The sequence below is a fragment of the Ochotona princeps genome, chromosome 25 (genome assembly GCF_030435755.1).
Source record: "Ochotona princeps isolate mOchPri1 chromosome 25, mOchPri1.hap1, whole genome shotgun sequence".
Classification (NCBI taxonomy): Eukaryota; Metazoa; Chordata; class Mammalia; order Lagomorpha; family Ochotonidae; genus Ochotona; species Ochotona princeps.
Window position 1 is genome coordinate 19219504 of NC_080856.1, and position 24718 is coordinate 19244221.

Genomic DNA, 24718 nt, shown 5'->3' on the forward strand with positions numbered 1-24718 from the left:
CTTCTATAAAACAAAGGACATGGATGGTGTGGGGAGGAGAATGTGGCTATGAAACATCCCCCTGGCCGGAATACGAGTTGCTCCTCTTAAAAATAAGATGGTAGGGGGCCCGATGCAGTGGCTGAGTCGCAATTCAGTTCCCTGCCCCTTCAAGTGTCAGGATTACATATGGGTGCCAGTTTGTGTCCCAGCTGTTCCACTTTGAAACTTGTGGCCTGGGAAAGCAGCAGAAGATGTCCCAGAGTCTTGGGACCCTGCATCCATGTGGGAGACCTGGAAGAAGCTCCTGGCTCTTGGTTTCAGATCAACTCAGCTCTGGCCGCTGTGACCACTTGGGGAGTGAACCAGCAGATGGAAAATCTTTCCCTCTGTCCTCCTCTCTGTAAATCTGCCTTTCCAATGAAAATAAACAAATCTTTTTTAAAAATGACAGTGTATGTTTACTCAGTTTGTAGCACTTTCTACTTTACAACAGAACATTTTGATAACGAAGATTTTCAAGATTAACAATACATCAATTCTGTTGTACTGGCCATTTACCACATAAGGGCGGTAAACCAAAGAACTATTCTTTATGATCTAAACAGCCTAGGAAAAAACGTGTGTTCTTAGAGGATGTAGAATACGTAAAGTTACAAAGTTTCTTTCCAAGCACTTCAGTCCATGCAGTTGATGAGAACAATGGAGTTCAATGATAAAAACTCTGCTACTTAAGAATTTACTTGAAAACCAATCATAAGCTTCCTGTGTATCAAACTGAAGGGTGATGTAGGCAGTTTACCAAAAATCTCCAAAGTTGGTAAGCTTGTATCACTCTGAATATGCAACAATAGGTGTGAAGATTATTTACCACTTAAACCACTAGCATACAAGCTTTCTAAGTAGCAAGTGTGAAAATAGTGATAGTCTGTGTATCAGCTACATATAACTTTAAAAGAAATATGTAACAATACAAGTAGGAGCCTGGGAATTTCTTTTCAGCACAACTTATTTTCTGTAGGTTTCTATTCCCAGGCAAGACTACAGAACAGACATTTATTTAAGGCATGATTCAGCGACCCTTGGCATAGAATTTGGGGAGACAAAGTTTATTTCTGGAGACCCATCCATTCATATCCCTCCTTGTAGATTCTAGTTCACCATACTTACCATTGCAGTATTCATTCTGAATGATCATGTAGTCATCTTCTGACCAGGCAGAGTAGTAACGCACTACATGGGGGTGATGGCCCAGCACTGCATGGGCATAGACTTCTCGCAAATCTGAATTTCTAAGAAACAGAAAAGCATTGGGGGAATCAATCAAAATAATGTACATTAAAATATTTCAGGCAGGTGCATTGGCTTCAGCTGGTAGATCCTCCACCTCCAAGTGCCACATCCCAGATGGGTGCCAGTTTGTGTCCTGGCTGCTCCACTTCAGATCCAGCCCCCTGTTTATGGCCTGGGAAAGCAGTGAGGGATGACCCAGTGCCTTGAGACCCTGTAACCATGTGGGAGACCCAGCAGAAGCTCCTGGCTCCTGGCTTCAGTTCAGCTCTGGCCATTGTGGCCATTTGGGGAGTGAACCAGCAGATGGAAGATCTTTCCCCCCAAAAATATGAAATATTTTAAAACAAGATATTAACTATTATTAACAATGGCAGAACATTATGAAGTTTTTAATGGTTTCTTTTTTTAAGATTTATTTCTTGGGCCCGGTGGCATGGCCTAGTGGCTAAAGTCCTCACCTTGAACACCCAGGATCCCATATGGGTGCCGGTTCTAATCCCGGCAGCTCCACTTCCCGTCCAGCTCCCTGCTTGTGGCCTGGCAAAGCAGTTGAGGAAGGCCCAAAGATTTGGGACCGTGCACCCGTGTGGGAGACCCGGAAGAGGTTACAGGTTTCCAGCTTCGGATTGGCACAGCACCGGCCGTTGTGGAGCTGCCGGGATTAGAACCGGCACCCAAATGGGATCCTGGGCATTCAAGGCGAGGAGTTAAGCCGCTAGGCCACGCTGCTGGGCCCAAGAATTAAATCTTAAAAAAAGAAACCAGGGCCCGGCGGCGTGGCCTAGTGGCTAAGGTCCTCGCCTTGAATGTGCTGGGATCTCATATGGTTGCTGGTTCTAATCCCGGTAGCTCCACTTCCTCTCTATCTCTCATCCTCTCTGTATATCTTTGTAATAAAAATAAAATAAATCTTAAAAAAAAAAGAAACCAGTAAAAACTTCATAATGTTCTGCCATTGTTAATAATAGTTAATATCTTGTTTTAAAATATTTCATATTTTTTGGGGGAAAGATCTTCCATCCGCTGGTTCACTCCCCAAATGATTAGAACCAACCTGTATGGGATCCCAGCACCTGCAAAGCAAGGACTTTAGCCACTAGGCTACCGTATTGGGCCCATGTTTACTGGTTTCTTACTGTCATTAATCTTCATAACTGTTTGCTTTAAAAAATATATATGAGGTCCCTAGAATATGAGTGATAAACCCAAAGTCAAACTGGTCATACTGCACCAAAAATTTGGTCTATCTGCTACCAAAGTCCATTGTTTTGTTTTTTGATTGTATGTGGCATATATAAAGAGGAACCTTAGGTGGTTATGCCTTAATAGTAGACATCCTTTAGGTCTTAATTTCTTTGTATCACAAAAAAAATCTCTAATGAGTTTAATAAGAAGGCCATGATCCACTACTATTGATATTGCACTAAGTCTGTATCTTTCCTGTAAGGGCTGTGCAGTCATGAAGGTCAATATTAAACTCAGGCAGTAATATGTAGTCACAGTAATACCTTAGGTAGTAAATGTGGCTAAATAAAACCCAAACAGAAAAGTAAAATATAGTACTTGATGCATCTCAGCATAAAAAATTAATTCCAAAGACTATAATGTGATCACAGATCCAACATGTGTCAGTTCGTAAGAAACATTGGCTGAATCTAAAAATGTTTGTTTTCCTTGCAGTAAGCACATTTCAACATTGGATTCTGGGAAAGAAGCAAAAATTTTGTTAATGATATCCCTTGCCTCTGAAACTTGACTATTGGATTTATTGTTAATACAAAGTAGAGAAAGAACTGTGAGTTAACAATAACTCCCTGCTTGGCAGTGTCTCTGCTGAGCTAACCAGGCATCTTTGAGATTCCTCAGATCTGTGTGTTTGATAGGCAGTAAGACCAATGGTAGAAAGCAAAGTTGAGATCCCCCAAAATACAACACGATCTGAAACGATGTAACAGTTTAGGAAGCACCATACAACAGGCAGGAAGAGGTAATTTTAGGAAGGAAAAAGGCATGTTTTCAGTATTGATGTTTTATCTGGATAAGAAATGTCTCTGGAAATCAAAGCCTGCACTTCCTGATGAGGTAGTGCGTGATCAAAGTACTCACTCATTGGAAGATGCTGTGGATGGCTTGGTAGCACGCTTTATTGCATAGACACATCCATCCAACCTCTTAATGCATTTGTAGACTGTACCAAATGACCCGACTCCAATTTTTTCCACCTCCAAAAATTCCTTTTCATAGCGTGTGTCCATGTTGGTTTCTCTCATGACACATCTCTAAGATTTGTTAATAAAAAGGAAGTTAAAATAATTTTTGCCAAACATCATAAGCAATAGCATGGCACAAATTACATTCCTAAATAATTCTAAATTCTCAGACTGTTGAAGCAAACACAACATGAGTATCCACATCAGCACTAATTGCTGACCGCCTTTTATGTTCTTTGTGACCTTACATACAGCTCCACACTAACATTTCTCTCATATTTTTCAATTTTTCTGTCTAGGCATACTGATCTTTTCTGTGTGTTCTCAGAGAGACACGTCTCACACTCACAGCTTGTGCCCTCAGCTGGCAGAATGGCAGGGAGCAAAGTGGATCATGCTTAACACAAAAAGATCTCCCTCTGACTCTTGGCTGTGCCTGTTTCAAACTCTGCATGCTTTTCTACCCCAAGCTTAATAAACATACTTGTTTTCGAAAAACATCTTAGCATTTAAAAGAAAATTGCTGAACTGGTTAAATTCGGCATGTGCTAAGTTACAGTGACCAGTCACCACACTAGAAAACTAGCTGCATCATCTATTTCACAGATAGTAAATGACCACAGGAAATCACAGGGTTCTCACTGTTTCCTTATCTGTAACATGAGAATCATAGCAACTATACCTCAGGGTACTTGAAAAATCTCACACAATATATAATATGTATGAAGAGTATATTATAATTATAATGTAATATACATTACATATAATACATATCTTAACATAATATCTACCATGAGAAGTTTTAAAATTTTTACTAAAATCTGCATAATTAGACATAAATCTTAATCTGTGCTTTTCTTTTTTTTTTTAAGATTGATTTTCACTGGAAAGGCAGGTTTACAGAGAGAAGGAGAGATAAAGATCTTTCATCTGCAAGTTCACCCCGCAAATGACTGCAATAGCCCGAGCTGAGTCAATCTGCAGCCAGGAGCCAGGAACCTCCTCTGGCTCTCCCAGGTGAGTGCAGGGTCCCAAGGCTTTGGCTGTCCTCTGCGGCCTTCCCAGGCTACAAGCAGGGAACTCAATGGAAGTGGAATGGCCAGGACACAAACTGGCACCCATATGGGTGGCATCTGCACTTGGAGGTGGAGAATCAGCCAGGTAAGTCAACGCACCAGCTCCAGTGCTTATTTTCCAAGGTCATGTTTTCCAAATATTCTTTTTTTGAAAAAGAAGATTTATTTTATTTTTATTGGAAAGTTAGATATACAGAGAGGAGGAAAGACAGAGAGGAAGATCTTCTATCTATTGATTCACTCCCCAAGCACCCGCAACGACTGGAGTTGAGCCATTCCGAAGCCAGGAGCCAGGAACTTCTTCCAGGTCTCCCACACAGGTGAGGGGTCCCAAGGTTTTGGGCCTTCCTTGACTGCTGTCCAGGCCACAAGCAGGGAGCTGGATGGGAAGCGGGGCTGCTGGGTTAGAACCAGCGCCCATATGGGATCTGGCCATGGGCAAGGTAAGGACTTTAGCCACTAGGCTACCATGCTGGACCCTCCAAATATTCTAATTAGCGAAAATCTCTCTAACTTTAGTTTAAAATTCCTGATTCTCATTAGTGCTTCATTTTCTTTTTCTTTTTTTTTTTTAGTGCTTCATTTTCAATATCCAAATCTAATCATTGTCATAAGCAAGACCTATAATTTTCATAACACTTAGAGAATCTTAGATTCTGTTCCCAGCATATGAGGGTTTGCCAAAGCTTTTATAATCTCTCCAACTCCTAACAGTATAAATTGTTTTCTGGCAAAATCATACCACACAGTCAGAGATACATAACTATGTCCCAAGAGAAATTCAAACTTACAAAAGAAGTTTCGAGGCATTCTAACAATTCTACAGACATTACCTACAACCTTCATCTCAGACATCAAATAACCCAACTAATGCGACCACTCACCCGCCCACCTGCCCCTTCTCATATGCATCAAATATTCTTTGCCTTCAAGGCATTAAATTGCTTACTCCCTTTGCCTAGTGCTGTATTAACAACGCACTGTCTTTCCTACCCATACCTTGCTTGTTACTAGCACCATCATGTATATTTTAAACTTATACATGTATGAGTATATATAAACATCGCATGTGTGCACAAATATAGCTTCACATTTATGTATAAATTGTTTTAATGCATTAACATCTTAGTTTCTTTTGTATAGAATTTTTACCTTCTACGATCTAAATACAATCAGTGCTTTGAACATACTGAATGTTCAATGAATACTGTTGGCCTTTGTATCTGAAATCAGAAGACAATTTATAAGCTAGGAATAAAATTTAAGAGTGAAGTAGCAACACCATGAATCAGAAACATTTATATGTGAAGGAAGATGATCTCCCTGGCTTCCTTCTCCAAGCTGCTCATAGAAGCCAAGTGTGCGTATTTAGGATTAGCTGATTTTACCTACGAAAATAAAACTTTTCAAACAATTTTAGGAACTAGAATCAAGAACAACCATCACGTTCCCACCATTCAGAGATGTTAGACCACGTTTATAACGGGCTTAATGTGAAGAACATCGTTGTTTTCATTCAACATACTACGTTGTTACTCTTGTGCACTAAACATAGGCACGTTTTCATAGTATTAATACTATTATGGCAATTTAATATTGCACTGACTTAAAATTACAGTGGACTTAGTCACTATTCTATATTAAACATTTGGTCCCTCCATTTCCTGCCTTTTTAGCTATTACAGTTATGCAATGAACATCACTAAGGGGACTGTTTACAATATTATTTTCTTAGGCTAGATTTTCAGATGAGGACTACTTGATCAAACATAGTAAATATTATGGAAATCAATAAATGTGGACACATTTAAGAAATAAAATTTTACATAAAGCTCTAACCTATGGCATTGTTCTTCATTTCATTTTTCCATTCATGGACCAAAACTCTCAATTTTACTTTCACTTCCGTAACACATGAGTATCAAAATTTTCACTTTGGACAGAAAGGCAGAATCCATTCATTTAGAAGTATTCTAAGGTAATGACTCATATCTATCAAACAGTGCCTGGCAAAGTAAAAACTGCCTACGAATACAGATGTTGACTTGGGTTCAGATAAGTTCATATGCAGTGCATTTTTGCAAAACTATAAAGGCATGGTAAGAGGAGACAAAGAGGGGAGGAAATAGGAAAATACAATGAAATACCTGCATTGTAAAAGCAGAGCCAAAAAATCATGCTCACCTTGGCAGGTAACCCTTGTTTTAATTTGCCTTCTTCTGGACCAGTTTCCTCACTTAAAAAAAAAAAAAAGAAAAAAGTGTATATCAATGTGTCATTAACACCTATGAACCTGGTTCAGTTCCTCCTAGTAGAGCTATGTGAGTAAATATTCTTTCTCCCTGTTCAATTTGTATTGAAAGCAGGAATAATCAGGAAATTCAATGTTAACAATCTAGGGCAGGATTACAACAAGGTAGCAAGAGACATCATGGACAGTCCTCAGTAAATTACTTCTAGGTAAAAACTTTCCTGGAATAGAGGATTTGTAAGCCAAGATCCCAATTTTTAGGCAAGTAGAACACTATATACTTAGAATTGGAAGAGTACAGCACATGTATAAAATCAGCAAGTGGGGATTATTATCTAATGAGGAAATGAAGGCATAGAGAGGTTTTATAAGTCTGGATAACGTAACTAGTAAGTGGCAGAACTAAGAATTGAAACCAGCATGACCCAAAGCTTTTACCCTGCACTGCCACACTACTCTCTCCTTCCAGCACCCACCCACTTCAGAGCATGGCCCAGTATTCACTTCATAAAGAGTAAGAATAGCAAAATAATCTGTAATCCTAAGATTTTTTTTATTGCTTTTCAAAGAGCTGAAGTCAGTGATATATCTTCCTTTAAAAATAAATGTACTTGAGTGATAAGGGGGAGAGGAGGGATGCAGAGGAAGAGAGAATCTCTAAGCTTTTATCCCATTCATTCCCCAAATGCCAACAACAGCCAGGGCTGGGCCAAGCTGAAGCCAGGAGCCCAGAACTTCATTCAGGACACCTATGTGGATGGCAAGGCAACCACACAAGCACTCAAGCTGCCATCTGCTGTCTTCTTGGGTGCATTAGCAGGAAGCTGTAAAAGGAGAATTGCCAGATCTCAAAATGGCACTGCAAAGGAGATGCTGGTGTCCCAAATGGTGACTTCACCTGCTGCACTACAGTACCCACCTCATTCTTATGTATGAATAATTGGCTTCTGGATCTTCAGAAAGATACCAACTTACAGATTACAGATGTGGCTTTTGCTTATAAAGACCAGGGTAGAAATGACAAGTGGAGGACACTATCACCATGGACATTAACGGATACTGTTGAGTAAGGAGTTATAGATTAGCTGTGTGGGAGAGAGGCTTAAGGAAAACTGCTGAAAGGAAAGAACCCAGCAGTCTTCAGCAGCCTCAGCACACCTTGGAAGCTTCCCAATGTCTAACACTGCCAAGTCCTGTTCAGACAGGTGCTCGCCTCCCCAAGGAAGGCACTCTAGAGCAGTCTCTTATGCCCAGTGCCACATTAGCTGCCCCGTCTGATAACATTGGGCAATTAAACTTAGGGGGAACGTTACCTATTTCATACCCAGGAAACCCTCTGAGAGAAGAGAAAAGAAGGCAAAGAGAAATAGGAAAAGCTGGACCACATTTTGTTACAAGCCCCAGTCTGAATACAGACTATGTACTCGGCTCTCAGCTCTCTCCTAAGCTACCTGCCTGGCCTGTCAGGTGTATTCTCTCCATTAAACCATGCAACCATGCCCTAAATGTCTGGGCACTCTCACATTCTGCCTGAAGAAGTTCCCATATATTCTGGTGGATGCCCTGCCCTCTTAGACCTTGCTACTTTGCTTAATGGTAGTTGTTGTCTCATGTCTGAATTCCTCCTTGCATAAGGCAAGAATCTATGTTACTCATCCACTAACAATACTAGACACTTGCCACCTTAATATTACTTTCTAATGTTTTACAAAACAACATAAAATGGATAAAATGCCTTCTTTGAAGCATTAAACAGCATTACTAGAGTGTTACCACCTTCACAGCCAGGAATTCAAGTGGACTATCTGTTCTTAGCCATTCATTCTGGTGGTTTGCAAAGTCTTTGAAAGAGCTAAAACCAATGGAATTTTTGGTAACCAAGTAGACTAAATATAATTGTGCTGAAGTCCTGTTCCCTTTAGATTCAGAAGATGGTATTGAACAAACATATCTGGCCACAAAGCTGATTAGCAGCAACTGATTCCAAGGAAATGACTCAAGGTGGCACATTAAATGATCTGCAAAGGTTATACTGATAGCTGCACACTTCCTGTATGTGTCAAAAAATTACCTTCTTTTAGAAATGTTTCCATTCTATTTAGAAAGATATTAAAGAATTGCAAGGAAGTATTCTTGAATATCATGTATTTGAGTTCTACCATTACGTGATCTTCGTGAAAAGGAAAGTTTGACTTTTCATTTTTTTAGGCCCTGAAAGCAACACTATATGTTTTTCTTCAATTTTCCATAACCTGCAGAGAAGTTCAAATCTTTTCTTCTTAATTCTTATCATCTGTCGCTTGCTCTCCAGCCAAAGAAGCAATATGTTCTTTGAAATGTGAACTATTTTGCCTTCCCCAATAGTTAGCCTTTTATTAACCTGAATGCAATTCCTTAGCCAATTCATCATCTTAATGGAAGTCAGAAATCTGTTTGCTTACTCTGCCCTGCTCTATTGTGGAGAAGGCATCTACAGTACATATCAAAATGGAAAGATCCTAGAATCTCTGACAACCAGGTGAAAATCAACATTGACATTTAGGGAGGGAAAGCGTGTAAACATTCAGTTTCACTCAAATAGAATTCTCGTTCATACTTCTGGCAGTCTGGTTACCTCTCAACTAAAGTCAGTTCTCAAAAAGCACAGGTATCCAAGTACTTACACATCTCCTCGGGTTTTCCTCTTGCCGTTGGGTGTAAGCAATAATTTTTTCAAGGACTCTGGAGTGAAGGGATTAATATTGACCAAAGCCAGCGAGGCCATCTCATCCCTGAGGGAAACAGGCGTGTGCCTGAAATGCTTGGAGCCTCTGGAGGAGAGCTTCACTGTTGAAGAAATTGCTGGAGGCTGGCTCTGCAGGTTCTGAATGAAAACACAAAAGGCAGACACAGTGGAGTCAGGATAGCAAGAAGACTTTCCTGTCAGTCAGCTAGTTAACATTTCAACCTTTCTGCTGAGAGATGCTGTAAGAAATGATCTGGTGCCATGCAAACTAGATGCAATGTAATGGGTGCTGAGAAGAGAAGATACCGAACCCCTGTTTGTACCTCTAAATATGTAATTCAAGAGATCAACACAGAAGCCTCTGCTTTTACTAAGTTCTACCCTTTTCCATAAACAGTTCTGCTAACTACCTATACAAACAGCCAATCTCAGTCCCACCTCCAGTTTTTAAAACGAATGACTCCATAAGCTTTTTGTCTTGAAGTACTTTCAGGGTTTGCATGTTAACGTCCCCTCTTAGTGCCTACTAAGTATCATTTTCTGGACAAGGATGAATACAGAGATGGATTCCAGCTGTCAAGGAATACACAAGCTGTTAATCGGCCATGCAGTAGTGTTTCAGAAATAATTACTTGTAAGAGGAAAATTGTACTAAACACACAAAAAATGTCCAACTTCAGTTAAAATGCAATATTAAGTGGTAAAAGCTCTATGAAATAGGGTAAAGTGATTGAAAAATAGTACCCTAAAATAAATCCTTAAGAGGCTGAGATTGCAGCTCCACCAGGTAAGCTGTGGGTTCCAGCAATAGCACCTCTAATCCAGTTCCCTGGTAATGTGCCTGGGAAGGCAGTGGAAGATGGCCAAATGGAACTTACCCTTTGCCACTCACTTGGGAAACATGCAGTTCCAAGCTCCTGGCTTTAGCCCGGCCTGGCCCGGTGCAGTCCTATTTCTTGCAGCCATATGGGGAGTGACCCAACAGATGGAATATCTGTGTTTTTCTCTCTCTGTCTGTCACTATGCCTTTCAAATAAAATTTTTAACGTAAAAAATAAATACATAAATAAAACCCTTAAGGCTCAGTTCTTTACAGAGTTTAAAACTAGGTACCAATGAATAAAATATGCAGGACTTAACCATCCCAAGTTGAGTAAGGTGAGAGGACATACCAGAATTATACCCAAGGGCAAGGAGAGTGGGCAAAACCATGGAACTGTGAGACAATGAAATGCCATCATGACCTTGCTGTTAGGTGTGAGAGCAATGCCTGTATCATCAATTCTCAAGGATGTAGCGGCATACCTGGGCTCATGATGGAATCTCACATTAGCATCATTGCACTGTGAGACCATTTTAGTAGTCTCTGCCCATGACTCTCTATCATAAAAGAAGAAACCAGACTGTATGTTATTCCTTAAAGAGTGTGTGACTACACAGAATGAATATTACCTATGAAGAATTGAATAAGCAAATAAGAGCACCTAGAGTGCCCACAATTACCTGATTTTTTTTTCTTAAATGAAGAAAATATTACCAAAGTCAAGGATTTTACATTTACCCTTAGAGTTCATAGGGTGAATAATCTTGGAGGCTACGACCTTCAAAGTTATCACTGAAAAACTCATGATTTTCTTATGAGTTTAGAACGGGAATTACTAGTTCAACATAAGCAAAACTGGCTTAACTTATTCGTAAGTGCCTGTGTGGTCTCTCAGGTGTATTTCTTTTCATTAACCTTTGTTACCTTGCTTACGACTGCTCTCTACCTCACATCTGAAATTCTTTGTTGCACAAAGACCAGCACCTTTGAGCAGCCGTCTCTGCTAGCATGTCTGGTAGCGCCAGGCAGAGAGAACAAGAGCAGTCCTGAGTTCTGAATCACCTGGTTCTAAGGGCGTCCAGCCACTTTTGTCTTTTGCCCTGCCTTGATACTGGCAACCAAAATCTCATTGCCAATATTTCTTGGAGATGGAGGATTGCCTTGCCCATTTTCTTTTTTTAAATACTTAAGCATTTTAAAAAAAAACAAGTGATTTTTTTTTTTTACTGTTTTCTACAAGGCAGTTTTGCAGGTATAGGGGTTCGTCCCTCCCTCTCTCCTTCCTCCTTTCAGTCAAGTTTTCGTTATTTTGTTTGTGTTATTGTAGCTGGCCTAAGTGAGGAAAAATGCTTCTCATGTTTCCTGTTGTCTTTATTGAGTCTTGATTGCTTGGGAGATCTGAGTCTTAAGAGTTAATGTTGGGCTTGGCAGCGTGGCCTAGTGGCTAAGGTCCTCGCCTTGATCCCATATGGCCGCTGGTTCTAATCCCGGCAGCTTCACTTCCTCTCTGTCTCTCCTCCTCTCAGTATATCTGACTTTGTAATAAAAATAAAATAAATCTTTTAAAAAAAAAAGAGTTAATGTTATCTGCCTATTTGAAAATGTTTTGAATGATCAGCTTAACTCTGGTTAGATCTGACCCGCAGTTTTGTTTGAGACACTCAAGTTAAATGGATCGCTACCTGTATTTTGACCAAAGGATTTGAACTTCTGATAGTCTGTTAGATTTAAAGTTCTGAACTGAGTCTTTTTGACTTTGAGGCTTTCACTAGAATTCTTGGAAATCTCCAAGGGTAGGTAGCAGCCTCAACCTGGAGAGATAATAGCTGTTTGACTTAATAGAAAATTGTGTGAGATATACTATCAGGTCACAAAATGACGTCAGACTTAGGCTGTGCTTATCTAAAGGTCTGATGCTTTCTGTGCTGGAATGAATCTCTGTCAGTGTGACATGGGCTGCAGAGAAGACCCCTTCCATCCAGACTTTATACTAGATAGCTGGTCTGGCAGGTCCGCTGCCCGTGTGAGGATGAAGGCAGCAGGAATGGATGTCTCTCCTGTGTTCCCAGCATCCAACCAGGCTCAGGTTGGCACTAAGGAAGCTGGCCCTCCTCACGTGCTGCACTGTCTTCTTTGTTACAACCACTCCTTCCCCATTTCAAGTACAGAAACCACCCTGGAACTAAGAGATATTTCCCAGGGAAAGGGAATATCACCAATATGAGACTCGAGCAGTGTACCATGGGTAGTCTTTACACCTGGGCGAGATATCCATGTTAGGGACAGGAAGTTTTAGTAGCCATACAAAAGCTGGCATGCACATGACTTTCCAGCCAAAGAGAAAGAAAAAAATTATTTGCTTAAGCTTAATATGCATGTAGTTTATGAAGTTATAACCCACGAGGAGGAAAGGAGTGAAAGTAGGAAACCATCTTTCTCCTTCACCATGTAATGGATCACTACTTACCCCCATACCTAGAATGAAATACTGCTGCATTATTATTGCATTTCAGTTATATAGTCTCACTTATCATTATTGTTTCTATGGTAAAATATCATCATAACTTTCAAATAACAATTAAAAGTCAACTTTCATAAAGTAATCTATTTCTAGAAGGAAAATGGTCTCTTCTTATCTAGGTAAACCACAGCCAATAACTTATACTATGTAAGATATCCAAATATTAAGTAGTCATCTATTTTGGCCAAAACAAAATAGGTTTATAGACTTATTAATGAATATATTGCTTTCTGCTATAAGCTCAGAGCGGATAAAAGCCTAGTCTTCCTGGGTCGACATCCTAAATCACGGGCATTGTGAATTGAGGATTGTCCTGAGCCTCTTTCCATAAGAAATTTGCTGCATTTGCGACTGTTAGTTTTCGGTGTTGTTTTCTTTGGCACAGCGCACAGCAAGGGGATTATCTAAGCAGTTACTAAACAGTCAAATAAATAATTCTCTGTGTGCTCCAGAAAGGGTGCAACTTTCTGTTCCTCAAGGTCCTTTCCACTCACTGCATTGTAGTTCTTCTCACATGCCTTTGTCATGGACAGCTTTTGTTACCTTTTAAAATGTACTCTTTTAAAGAGGCAGTAAGAATGGTAGGGAAAGAGCACAAGCATTGCTTTGTACTTGGCTTAGAGAGCAGAAAAGACCACTCTCAGATCTTTCCTTGACCCTTCTTAGAGCAAAAATAAACTCATTGATGACTTTAATTTACAGATACAGTTTTAACGGTATGGAAAAAAAGAAGACATAATCCAGGAATTTTATCTCAGCACCTTAGACACATTGGGAAATCAATCAGCTTTGTTAACATCCTTATGGACCAGCATTCGGGTGCAGTAGGCCAGCAATTGTAATGTCACCAATTCACATGAGCACCATTTCAGTCCCAGCCACTCCACTTGGGATTCAGTTCCCTGATAATGTGCCTGAGGAAGCAGTATATGACCGAAATACTCATGACCCTGCCACCCATATGGGAGACTCAGTTCCATGCTGTTGGCTTTGGCTTGACCCAGCCCTGGCTATTGGGCCACTTGGAGAGTGAACCAGCAGATTATATAGATATTTTAGATATGCTGATTATCATGTGGAAAGTAAATACTTGTATCACATAGGAAACAGGGAAGTATCCAGTTTAGAAAATTTTCAGATAGGGCTGGTGTTGTGACCCAGTGGGTTTAGCTGCTCCTTGCAATGCCAGCATCCCATGTGGATGCTGCTCCAATTCCTGCCGCGCCACTCTGATCCAACTCCGTGTCTGGGAAGATTGCCAAAAATACCCCAGTACTTGGGCCCCTGCTTTCTATGTGGGAAACCTGGCTTGGGCCTAATTACAGCCACTTTGGCCATCCGGAGAAAGAACCAGCAGATGGAAAACCTCCTTCTCAGTCTCTCCATTTCTGTGTAGCTCTATCTTTCAAGTAAATCTGTGTGTGGGATCAGTGCACAGATATGTGCTATTGTGGATTTACTCCCCTGCCTCCAGGTTCCTGCTGATCCCATGCTGCGCACTAAAATAAGTTTTCAAACATGCCTCGACTCCAAACCCTTGAATGGTTCTTGCAACACTTTCAGCATAACATTTGATCTAACTCCTGCCTGTCCACTCTGGCCTCATTCCCTGTACTCACACTCACAGACGCCAAACACACTGAATAACAGTGTTCCAAGTGCAACACTCCTTTTCCCTACTAACGTGGATGCTTTTCAGTTTGTTTGTGGTTCTCATTCCCCTCTCAGCTTTAAGATTGTCTCAAACATTTTCTTCAGATTTTTAAATTCCTATTTCTTTGTCATTATGCTCTACAGTTCTTCTAGTACACATGATCTAAACTTGAGTTGTTTAGTTTCTATTTGTTCATGCGGAGGATGCTTTTGAAAGGCACTAAGGTTTTCCAAGCAGAGGGTGTCCAAGTGAGCTGTGAATGAGCAGATGGATGAATTTTACAGCAGTCTCTCACCTGTGTACTCCTGCTTCAAGCCTCGTTCCCTGTCATCTATCAAAGCTGTACGAAGTGTCATTACCTGTCACATGTATCCTGCATCTGTACTTCTTTTCCTCATCACCCCACTGAGATCAAACTATCTAGAGAACTCTGACCATTCTTGAAGCACTTATCATATAGTGCTTAACAGCCCAGTTTTCTCCCTTTCCCACCCCCATTCTCTTTCGGCTAGACTGTAAGCTCTTTGAAGACACTATGTCTTATGTTTCTTACACACTGGGCTTTCAAAAGCATGTATGATTGATTGGTTGTAGTTGAAACCATTGAGGGAAGGGAACCCACGGATGGACATGCAGCCCTGTTCATTTGCCTTAGGATTTCCTGGTAGACGTGGCACGCATGCTCAGCGGGTTCTGAAGCAACCTGCTGTGAGGGACTGTGCTGCAGTCAGGATTACAGATGTTACCATGATGATCTTAAGTACCTCCAGCAGAGCCAGCAGGAAGCAGAGGATCACACAGCATGACACCAGAGTTTATTGGCGGTAACCCTGCCCCATCCCTGGCTTCAATGATATGAAAATGTAATAGGATGCTAATCACAGTAAAAATAAAGGAATACACTTTCTCTGGACCTTCTCCATCTTCCGTGTATGAAAAAAATCAACAAACGACTTCTTGGTTCATGTGTTCCATAGGAGAGCCTGTGTTCCATTAAACCAAGGAGTTCCCTGAGCTGTAAATCAGCTGCTCTGTGGGAACTTTGAATTTCCTATACATAAAGTTTTAGGTTGGGCGTTTGGATCTCTGCATTCCTTCTGGTCTTATCATTGTTTAACCAGGAGCTTTTTCCCACCCAAGACTTAATTGTGGCCAATAGCAAATGGTTACTGCTGCCAATTGATGTAATAAGACTATGGGAAGGACCCGGCATGGTATCCTAGCAGCTAAAGTCTTTGCCTTGCTTGCACCGGGATCCCATATGGACACTGGTTCGTATCCCAGCAGCCCCACTTCCCATCCAGCTCCCTGATCATTGCCTGGGAAAGCTGAGGACGGCCCAAAGCCTTGGGACCCTGCACCTGCGTGGGAGATCTGGAAGAGGCTCCTGGCTCCTAGGTTAGGATCAGCTCAGCTCCAGCCATTGCGACCGCTTGGGGAGTGAATCAATGGATGGAAGATCTTCCTCTGTCTCTCCTCCTCTCTGTCTGACTATCCCATAAAGATAAACAAATCTTAAAAAAAAAAAAAAAAGACTATGGGAAAACATTTGACATGTTACCAGGTAACCTTAAACTCCTCTTAAGATACCACTGAGGACATCCACAGCCTATGAGGCAAGTCTGTCCTCCACACGTGAAGAGGCTTGGTTCTCTCTCCAACAGCTAAGTCAGAGGAAAACAGATCATGGCAACCTAAGTCCCGCTGTCCGCACAACTTACTTTCGGAGTGGAGGGGCTCTCAGCATGCAGCATCTTGCTCCTTTTCTCCAGCAGAGCTGGTGTCTCAGGACATGTGGGAGAGGCTGACACTGGAGTCCTCAGAACTGGGGCTAGGATGGGTTTGCCTCTTTTCTGAAAGGTGCCAGGGACCCCACTTACGCTCCTCATGGGTGTCCTGAAGGACTCCGAGTCCTGAACCTCCTTCTCCGGAGACTGGCTCTGGACTCCCTCACCCTCTTCTGCTCCCCTCTGTGCTTTGTTCTCTGTCCCCTGTTCACAAGGGAACAAGCCTAATTTCGCACTTAGCTGTTTGTTACTGCTCTCCACATCCATTTCAGCCTAAGAGCTTTGCAATCGTTACAATATGGGCAGAAGGTCTGCTGGAGGGAAACACTGAGCTATAAAAGAAGGAGAGCAAGATTAATCCAGCAAGTTCTACAACCTGACCCTACCTTTCTATCAACTAACAGCTACAAGACACACTGTGAATTTTCTCCTTTAAGTACCACATGTAAGCTCTCAGCTTATCCTTATTCCCATTCTGATTGCAGGAAGCTCCAGTTACTCTTTGAGAAATTAAATCCAATTTATGTACAGAACTCTGGTATCCCAGGGAGTCTCCCTGAATCCATATGCTTGTAAGATAACTGAATTCCTGTAATTTAGCACTGCTTTAAAATCACCCATTTGCCAATTTGGGATCAGGCTCATTAATGGAAAGAACTTAGTTTCACTCTTTTACACCTGTCACTTATAAATAGCATCTTCTTCACCTACCTAATGGCTAACAGCAGGTCATTAGAATTCAACATCACCTGGGTATCATACAGATTCTTACCAGACTTTAACATTTATTGGTTGGAGTTATCTGTCTCTGTCCCACAGCGATGGGCTTGGTGCACGGAGCCGATAAAAACACGCATGAACTCTGACTCATGGTCAAAAGCCGAAGTTTACTAGTGGCATCCAACTTTATACACTGAGGGTCATATGGGGATAAGGGAGGAGGTATTGAGCTTATCTACAAAACCCATCAACTGTTGCTATATTTTTTGGAACTCCTTTTGTTTCCCAAACAAGAAATGGACACTTCCCTGAGAAGCTGGCTGAGTCCACACTCTCTGGCCATCCAGACTGATGAGCTTGGACTCCAAAGAAGGAAACAAACTTGAGTAAAGTGCAGGCTGGTGGAGAAAAAGGGTAGATCTTTATCCCAAGTATGTGCCTGTGGAAGCAATGAGGCAGCAAGTAGTGCTCTTAGAAATGGGCCTCCTCCAACTACGAAGTCATCCACCTACAGCTTGTTGGTGAGTGATAAAGCCAGGCTGAATGTTTCCTTGTTCTGGTCTTGTTCAATATTTCACCACAACTTAAAGCATCATTTCCGTAGCACAGGGCAAAGTTGAAGTAACTTAGGAAAAAACAAAATGTTTTTTATTACCAACATAGGTTGACCAGATCCTTGGGCATTTCAGTCGGCAGCAGTGACCCTGAACAGGCGCACAGTGGTGTAACTGTACTGGATGTGGGTCTGTGGAGGTCAGGCATCTCAGGACTCCTTGAGCTGCACGGCTGTCTTCAGATGACAAAGGCAGTGAAGCAATCCAGGAGCCTTGAAGGGAACCTTCTCTTGACGTCCTCCTCTCCTGCTCAGAAGCAGACATGGGGGATCTGAAGATGACTCTGGAAATCACTAACAATGCTTGGGGTTTGTTCATCACATTTCTCATTTCAGAGTGCTTGCAAAGCTCTATCTCATAGATAGTATCTCTGGCAAAACTAAAGTCCAGGTACAAAGATAAAGCCTACAGGTCATCTAAAAGCCTAAGAACTTGTCACTGCTCATTTTTTTCTTTTTGTTCCTCTTTTTTTTTCTTAAAAAAAAAATTCAGACATTCCAAAAATAGGGGAAATGAGTCTCATAACCCAACTTTGAAATTTGTGGACGATTTTTCAATCTTATTTTAGTCTTATTTGCAATTGGCGGGTGCTCTAGTATTTTCAAGTAAAACAAGAAATGACATCATTCTACCCATGCGTACTTTAGCACGTCAGTAAAAAGCCCTAAGCTAATCTATTCACTTTAAGTCTGTCACTCTACTTGGTGGATAAGCCAAACAGATGTCAATGAAATCTTCTCTCAAGGTATTCCATTTGCTAGAACTAAAGCAATTCACCCAAATAGTCATTGTGGTATAGACGTACTGCTTGTCTTCCCACAAAGTACGATATTCTTAAAATACCAACACATTTCCACTGGTATCCTAATTTCAGATCAGTGATGTACTGTCCATATGTTAAGGAGCAAATATCTTAAAACTATGACATAGATTCACTAGTTTGTTTTTTCTTTGTTAGCCACAGTTTAACTGTGGACATATTCCATGAAGATTTTGGAAACCTTTGTGCCACATGTTTAAAAATGGCCCATATGGGACTGATGTTGTGGTACAGAGGGCAAAGCTGCCATCTGCAATGCTGGCCATCCTATATAGGTTCCAACTCATGTCCTGGCTGCTCTATTTCCAGTAGCTGATTCAGCTCCCTGGTAATAGACTGGGAAAGCAGCAGAAGATGGCACCCTCCATCTTCTTGAAGAAATTCCAGAAGAAATTGTTGGCTACTGAGAGCCTGGCCCAGTTTCAGCCATTGTGCCTTTATGGGAAGTGGATCTCTCTCTCTTTCTCTCTCTCTCTCCCTCTCTCTTTCTCTCTCTGTTTAAAAGAAAGAAAAACTGGTCCATAAAATATTTTCATCACCTTCTCACGGATCAGAAGTATCAATATCATTAAAATGTCTTTACTACCTATGTAGATGTGTGTGTGTGTGTGTGTGTGTGTGTATTTAGATCCATACTGCTCACCATATTAAAAAATAAATGAAAGATCTAAATTTAGGACTAAGACTATGATGTTTCTGGAAGGAAACCTAGGGTAAACATCCCAGGATGTTGGTAGAGGGGATGACTTCTTGGGCAGGACCTTCAAAGCACAAGCAACAAAACACTGAACAAATGGGACTAGATCAAACTCAGAAACTTTTGCACAACAAAAAAGAACCAATCAGTAGAGTGAAGAGACATCCAACAATGGAAAAGATATTTGCAAACCACCTATGTGATAAAGGATTACTATTCCAAACATATCAGCAACTTAAACATCTGAACAACAAATAAAAAAGCAACCCAGTTGAGAAATGGGCAAAGGACTTCAACAGACCATTTTGAAAAAAATACAAATATACAACAAATGTGTTTTTCTTTTTAAAATTTTGATCACAAAGTCAGATATACAGAGAGGAGGAGAGACAGAGAGGAAGATCTTCCATCCATTGATTCACTCCCCACGAGGCCACAATGGCCAGAACTGAGCCGATTTGAAGCCAGGAACCATCAGCCTCCTCGGGGTCTCCCACGCAAAGGCAGGGTCCCAAGGCTTCGGGCCATCTTCCACTGCTTTCCCAGGCCACAGGGAGGGAGCTGGATGGAGACCATTGGAAGATTTTTTTTTTGGGCCCAGCAGCGTGGCCTAGCGGCTAAAGTCCTCGCCTTGAAAGCCCCGGGATCCCATATGGGCGCCGGTTCTAATCCCGGCAGCTCCACTTCCTGTCCAGCTCCCTGCTTGTGGCCTGGGAAAGCAGTTGAGGACGGCCCAAAGCTTTGGGACCCTGCAACCACGTGGGAGACCCGGAAGAGGTTCCTGGTTCCCGGCTTTGGATTGGCGCGCATCGGCCTGTTGCGGCTCACTTGGGGAGTGAGTCATGGGACGGAAGATCTTCCTCTCTGTCGCTCCTCCTCTCTGTATATCTGACTTTGTGATAAAATAAATAAATCTTTAAAAAAAATTAATAGATAAAAATTTTTTTAATTACAGCACAAAAGCAATTGAGAGTCAAGTCAGGACTTTCATGTGGGAGGCCTAATGATTGCAAATTGAAACTTGAAAAATTGCCCTTGTTTGACAAGACACGAATAGGAATAATGCTGTGATGGAAAAGGGGCTCTCTGGTAAAGTTTTTCCAGTCTCTTGTCTGCTAAAGCTTTGGCTGCCTTTCTAGAAAGCCTCTCAGAATAAACAGAAGTTATCATTCTTAGCCCTCTCCCGCCCCTGGAAAGTCAACAAGGAGAATGTCTTGCTATGACCTTTGCTGTTGACAAGCTCACTTTCGTTTTAACTGGGCCAATTCCACCTGTTGGTGGTCACTTTTTAAAAAGTTAACCTTAATTAATTAATTTTTTTAAATATTTATTTCTTTTTATTGGGAAGTCAGATATACAGAGAGGAGGAGACAGAGAGGAAGATCTTCCATCCATTGATTCACTCCCCAAGTGACCACATCAGATGGAGCTGAGCCGATCTTAAGCCAGGAGCCCAGAGCCTCCTCGGGGTCTCCCACACAAATACAGGGTCCCAAGGCTTTGGGCCGTCCTTGACTGCTTTCCCAGGCCACAAGCAGGGAGCTGGATGGGAAGTGGAGCTGCTGGGATTAGAACCGGCACCCATATGGCCAGCACCCATATGGGATCCCGGTGTGTTCAAGGTGAGGACTTTAGCTGCTAGGCCACCACACCAGGCCCCCAAAAAGTTTACTTTAATTAAAAAAAATTATTATTTATTTGAAAGGCAGAGAGAAAGAGAGCTTCTATCTGTGGTTCAACCCGCAAATGACAGCAATGGCTAGGGTTGGACCAGGTTGAAGCCAGGAGACAGCAGCTTCTTCCGAGTCTCAAAAATGAGAAGAGGCCCAACCTCTTGGACCATCCCTGACCGGTATCCTGGGTGCTTTGGCAGGGAGATGGGCCAGAAGCAGAGCAGCATCCATATGGGATGCAGGTAGCACAGGGGAGGTTTAACTGGAAACACCACAATGCCAGCTCCTTTTCATTTATCTGTAGAGAGAGAAAGAACTAGAGCTTGTATTCATTTGTCTTGATGATCATACTAGGTAAAAACCACATTTCATCTCTTGTACCAACCCTTCAAGGAAATCCTTCTGGTTCTTGATCCTTCTTGTTTAGTATCTCCAGTGAAAGCTCCGCTCTCGTCAACAGATGGTGTGGGTACAAAGGTTAGGAGAGCCACTGAGCAGAAAGTTTGCTGCACTCTAACTTTTCCATCAGAACTGTATATATGTTTATTTTTTTTAAAGATTTATTTATTTTTATTGGAAAAGCAGATCTACAGAGAGGAGGAGAGACAGAGAGGAAGATCTTCCATCTGAAGATTCACTCCTCAAGCGGCTGCAATGACCGGAGTTGAGCCAATCTGAAGCCAGGAGCCAGGAGTTCTTTTGGGTCTCCCACACGGGTGCAGGATTCCAAAGCTTTGGGCCATCCTCAACTGCTTTCCCAGGCCACAGGCAGGGAGCTGGATGGGAAGCAGGGCCGCCGGGATTAGAACTGGCGCCCATATGGGATCCCGGGTGTGCAAGGTGAGGACCTTAACCACTACGCTATCGCGCCGGGCCCTGTATAGATAGATGTTTAGTTCGGACAGAATTGTGATGTTGGCTACTATTCCATTAGGGCATGAACAGGATTCATTCTTTCATAACGAACTGATGTGGATGACCTTCTGTGGTGAGCTTTGTCTTCAACACTTTGCTTTATTCTTTTGCTTATTTGAAGCAGAGCTCCCAGCCATCGCTTCTGTAAGTGCCCACAGTGGCCCGACTGACACCAGGAGCCCGGAACTCAATCCAGCTCTTCCATGTGGGGGTTCCACCACCTGAACCATCACCTGTTGCGTCCTAGAGTGTACATGAGCAGGAATGCAAAGCCAGGGCGGGCGGTGGGCTAGAATGTACTATGTGTATAAATGAACTAGCAAAGGCCACAGGGCTCGGGTTTTTTTCTGTTTTTACAACGAACCAGCTGGGATGGAGGAGATGAGTTTATTTCCTGAAATATATACAGCTCTGAGTATTAAGTTAGGAAGTGCTGCAGCGAGAAAGGTGACTCACAAATCATCAGGAAGAAGAAGACCCTGGAAAGTCCATCACCCCAAGGTGATATCTTTGGAAACTGATTTTTTTTTCTCTGATCTCTCACTTCCTATTTAAAAAGAAAATTGTGAATGTGTCAACCTTCCCAGCATTGACTGTGCCTGATCTCCTATCTGACCTGGGATCACTCATTGAGGGGCCCTGAATGAGCTGGATAATGTCCTGGCGTCAGACTACACCTCCAGCCCAGCGAGGCGGACCCGAGTGCTCCAGGGTTACAGATTGGACTTTGGGGGAGGTGGGAGGGTTGAGCTGAATATGGAAATAATGAAAGCAGTCCATCCTCTCAAAAACATTGGTTTGTTGTTGTGTCTGTCATTGGTGTGGCTGAGAGCAGCAGCCTTGCCCACTTCTGTCTCTCTGGAAGCAGGGTAACTCATCTTCACGGCATTCCCCGCAGCCACCATGTGGATCTTCACACACACCCAAGGCACTCTTCCAGAACACCCTCGGAGCACCTGCTGCTCTGGGCGTGCTTGGACCCTGGATGGGCCGCACGTGTGAACAGTTCTCTCGCAGCCTCATCACGACTGGTTGTTTTAATGGCCATTCCTGTTTCTTATTTGTGCCTTGTCTTCAAAGAGGTACCTAGGCACAAGGTTAACCACAAAGGTGGAGGCATTAAGATTTCTACTACAAAACAAAGTGGTGGAGTGGTGGTAAAAGTGTCAATTTCCAGAGCCATCATAGGGCTTACTTTTGGCCCCCTCACCCAAGGACCCCCACAGATACCCCAGGACCTAGTTTAAGACCCAACCAGCTGGTCATGTGCTGGAAAGTAAGCCCACTATCTCCATCCCAATCAGCTGGCCTTCTCAGAAGGTAACCCTCTTGGGTCTTCTACAACACCTGGATAGCCGCACATTGACAACACCTGGTTAGCCCCGCGCCTCGGCTTCACTCTCCGGCTTGTAAGCAGTTCCTGCACACAGTTATGTAATACATATGTGTCATGGTGCCTGTGACCAGGGCACTTTAAAACATTATGGTGACATGGAACTCTAGGTGGTACAGTTACACCACGAAATCCTAGGTGAGAAAGGAAACTCAACCCACACACAGGTGGATGGACTCAGGGTTGCGCATCCGCAACACACACACACTCCCTACTCTCGGGGCACAAACACACGTACTTGCGCACGAGAAACCTCTTAACAGGCACCAAGCCGCCAAGCTCGCTCGGCAGCTGCCTTACTCTCCATTGCACGAGAGACGCGCCGCAGCTGGAGGGAGCTAAGCACGCTGCCGGGCGGAAGCAGGCAGGTGTGGGCCCCGGCGGCGCGGGAGAAGCCGAACCTCGAGCGCTCGGGCTCGGGGAGGGAGTTCCCGCCGTCCGCTCCGCCCCGAGCGCTCGCGGCCCCTCCTCGCCTCGCCATGGTGGAGCAGGGAGACGCCGCGCCGCTGCTGCGCTGGGCCGAGGGCCCCGCCGTCTCGCTGCCGCAGGCCCCGGAGCTGCAGGCGGGAGGCCGGGCCCGGGGCGGCGGCGTGGGCGCGCGGCCAGCCGCGGAGCTGCCCAGAAGGCTAGAGTCGGAGGAGCCAGCTCCCTCCGAGGTGTTGCTGCAGCCCGGACGCCTGGAGCTGGGCGACGTGGAAGAGGACCAGGTGGTGGCCGTGTTCGTGGTTACCTTCGATCCCCGCTCGGGTGAGAGCCTTTCTGCAACTAAAGGAGCGAGGCAGGGAAAGGGTCAGGGTGCCCCTCCATGGGCTTTGGGGGCGCGGGGGGTGGGGCTCGCTGCGCGCGCACCCACACCTGCATCGCTTGCCCGCCAGAGGACCCCGGTCTGTGCGGGTGCCGGGTGTCCCGTGACCTTCCCACGGTGGGAGGTCCCACGCGCCCCTCTCGGAGCCGGCCCAAGGGGCTTTGTTCCGGTCCCTGCAGACTCGGCTCGCGTTTGGTCCCGCAGCTGCCAGGCTCCCCCATCCTGCCCATCCCCACTGTTAGTGTTTGCGCCCTTCCAAAGACAGAGGATCCGGCTTGCGGGCTGCCGCACACGGGCTTTTGTTTTCTTCCTTTTTGTGCTTGACTCAAAAGTGTTTGCAGGTGGAGGGAGGCGGGAAACAACCTGGTGAACGCCCCCTGACACGGAGCGGCCCAGGCTTTTCCTGATCCGGGTTTGCTTGCCCTCGCACCCCGCCGCGCCGTCCGCGGTAACTTTCCCAGCGGCCAAGTTCACTTTTCTCTGCGTTCCGTTGAAGAACTTGTGCCGGAGCGTTCGGGCAAGGGCGCCGGGGGAGTTGGTAGAAGGCCGTGATGGTAGGAGCCGCCTGCTTAAGTGGACTCTTTCTGGCGTGTTTGCGGGAAATGGACGGGTTATCTCATAACCTTTCAGTCTAATCCCCCAGCGTGGGGGCGGAGGGGGGCGACGTGCCTTTGTAGAGCTAGAGATGCTGGGTGTGAGATGGAAAGTGCAGGGCCAACTGGAGTGTCTGCGAGGAGCGTCTCTGAATGCCGGAGCTGTTCT

General features: G+C 43.6%; 2 protein-coding genes across 3 annotated transcripts in view; one reads left to right on the forward strand and one right to left on the reverse strand.

Annotated features, from left to right (window-relative positions):
* Window positions 1-16586, reverse strand: part of WEE2 (WEE2 oocyte meiosis inhibiting kinase) — a 29390-nt gene extending 12804 nt beyond the window's left edge. The window contains exons 1-5 of the mRNA XM_004594349.2: window positions 16254-16586; window positions 9473-9672; window positions 6743-6794; window positions 3379-3551; window positions 1150-1271 (exon numbers count right to left, since the gene is read on the reverse strand). Coding sequence (XP_004594406.2) covers window positions 1150-1271; window positions 3379-3551; window positions 6743-6794; window positions 9473-9672; window positions 16254-16586 — 880 coding nt within the window. The remainder of the gene's footprint in view (window positions 1-1149; window positions 1272-3378; window positions 3552-6742; window positions 6795-9472; window positions 9673-16253) is intronic.
* DENND11 (DENN domain containing 11) overlaps window positions 1-24718 on the forward strand; it is a 72598-nt gene that overhangs the window by 17279 nt on the left and 30601 nt on the right. Inside the window, exon 1 of one of the 2 annotated variants that reach the window (XM_058681366.1) lies at window positions 23572-23898. The exons of the other annotated variant lie outside the window; for it this stretch is intronic. Coding sequence (XP_058537349.1) covers window positions 23631-23898 — 268 coding nt within the window. The 5' untranslated portion in view covers window positions 23572-23630. Of the gene's footprint in view, window positions 1-23571; window positions 23899-24718 lie in introns of those variants that run through there. 2 annotated transcript variants of the gene reach the window in all.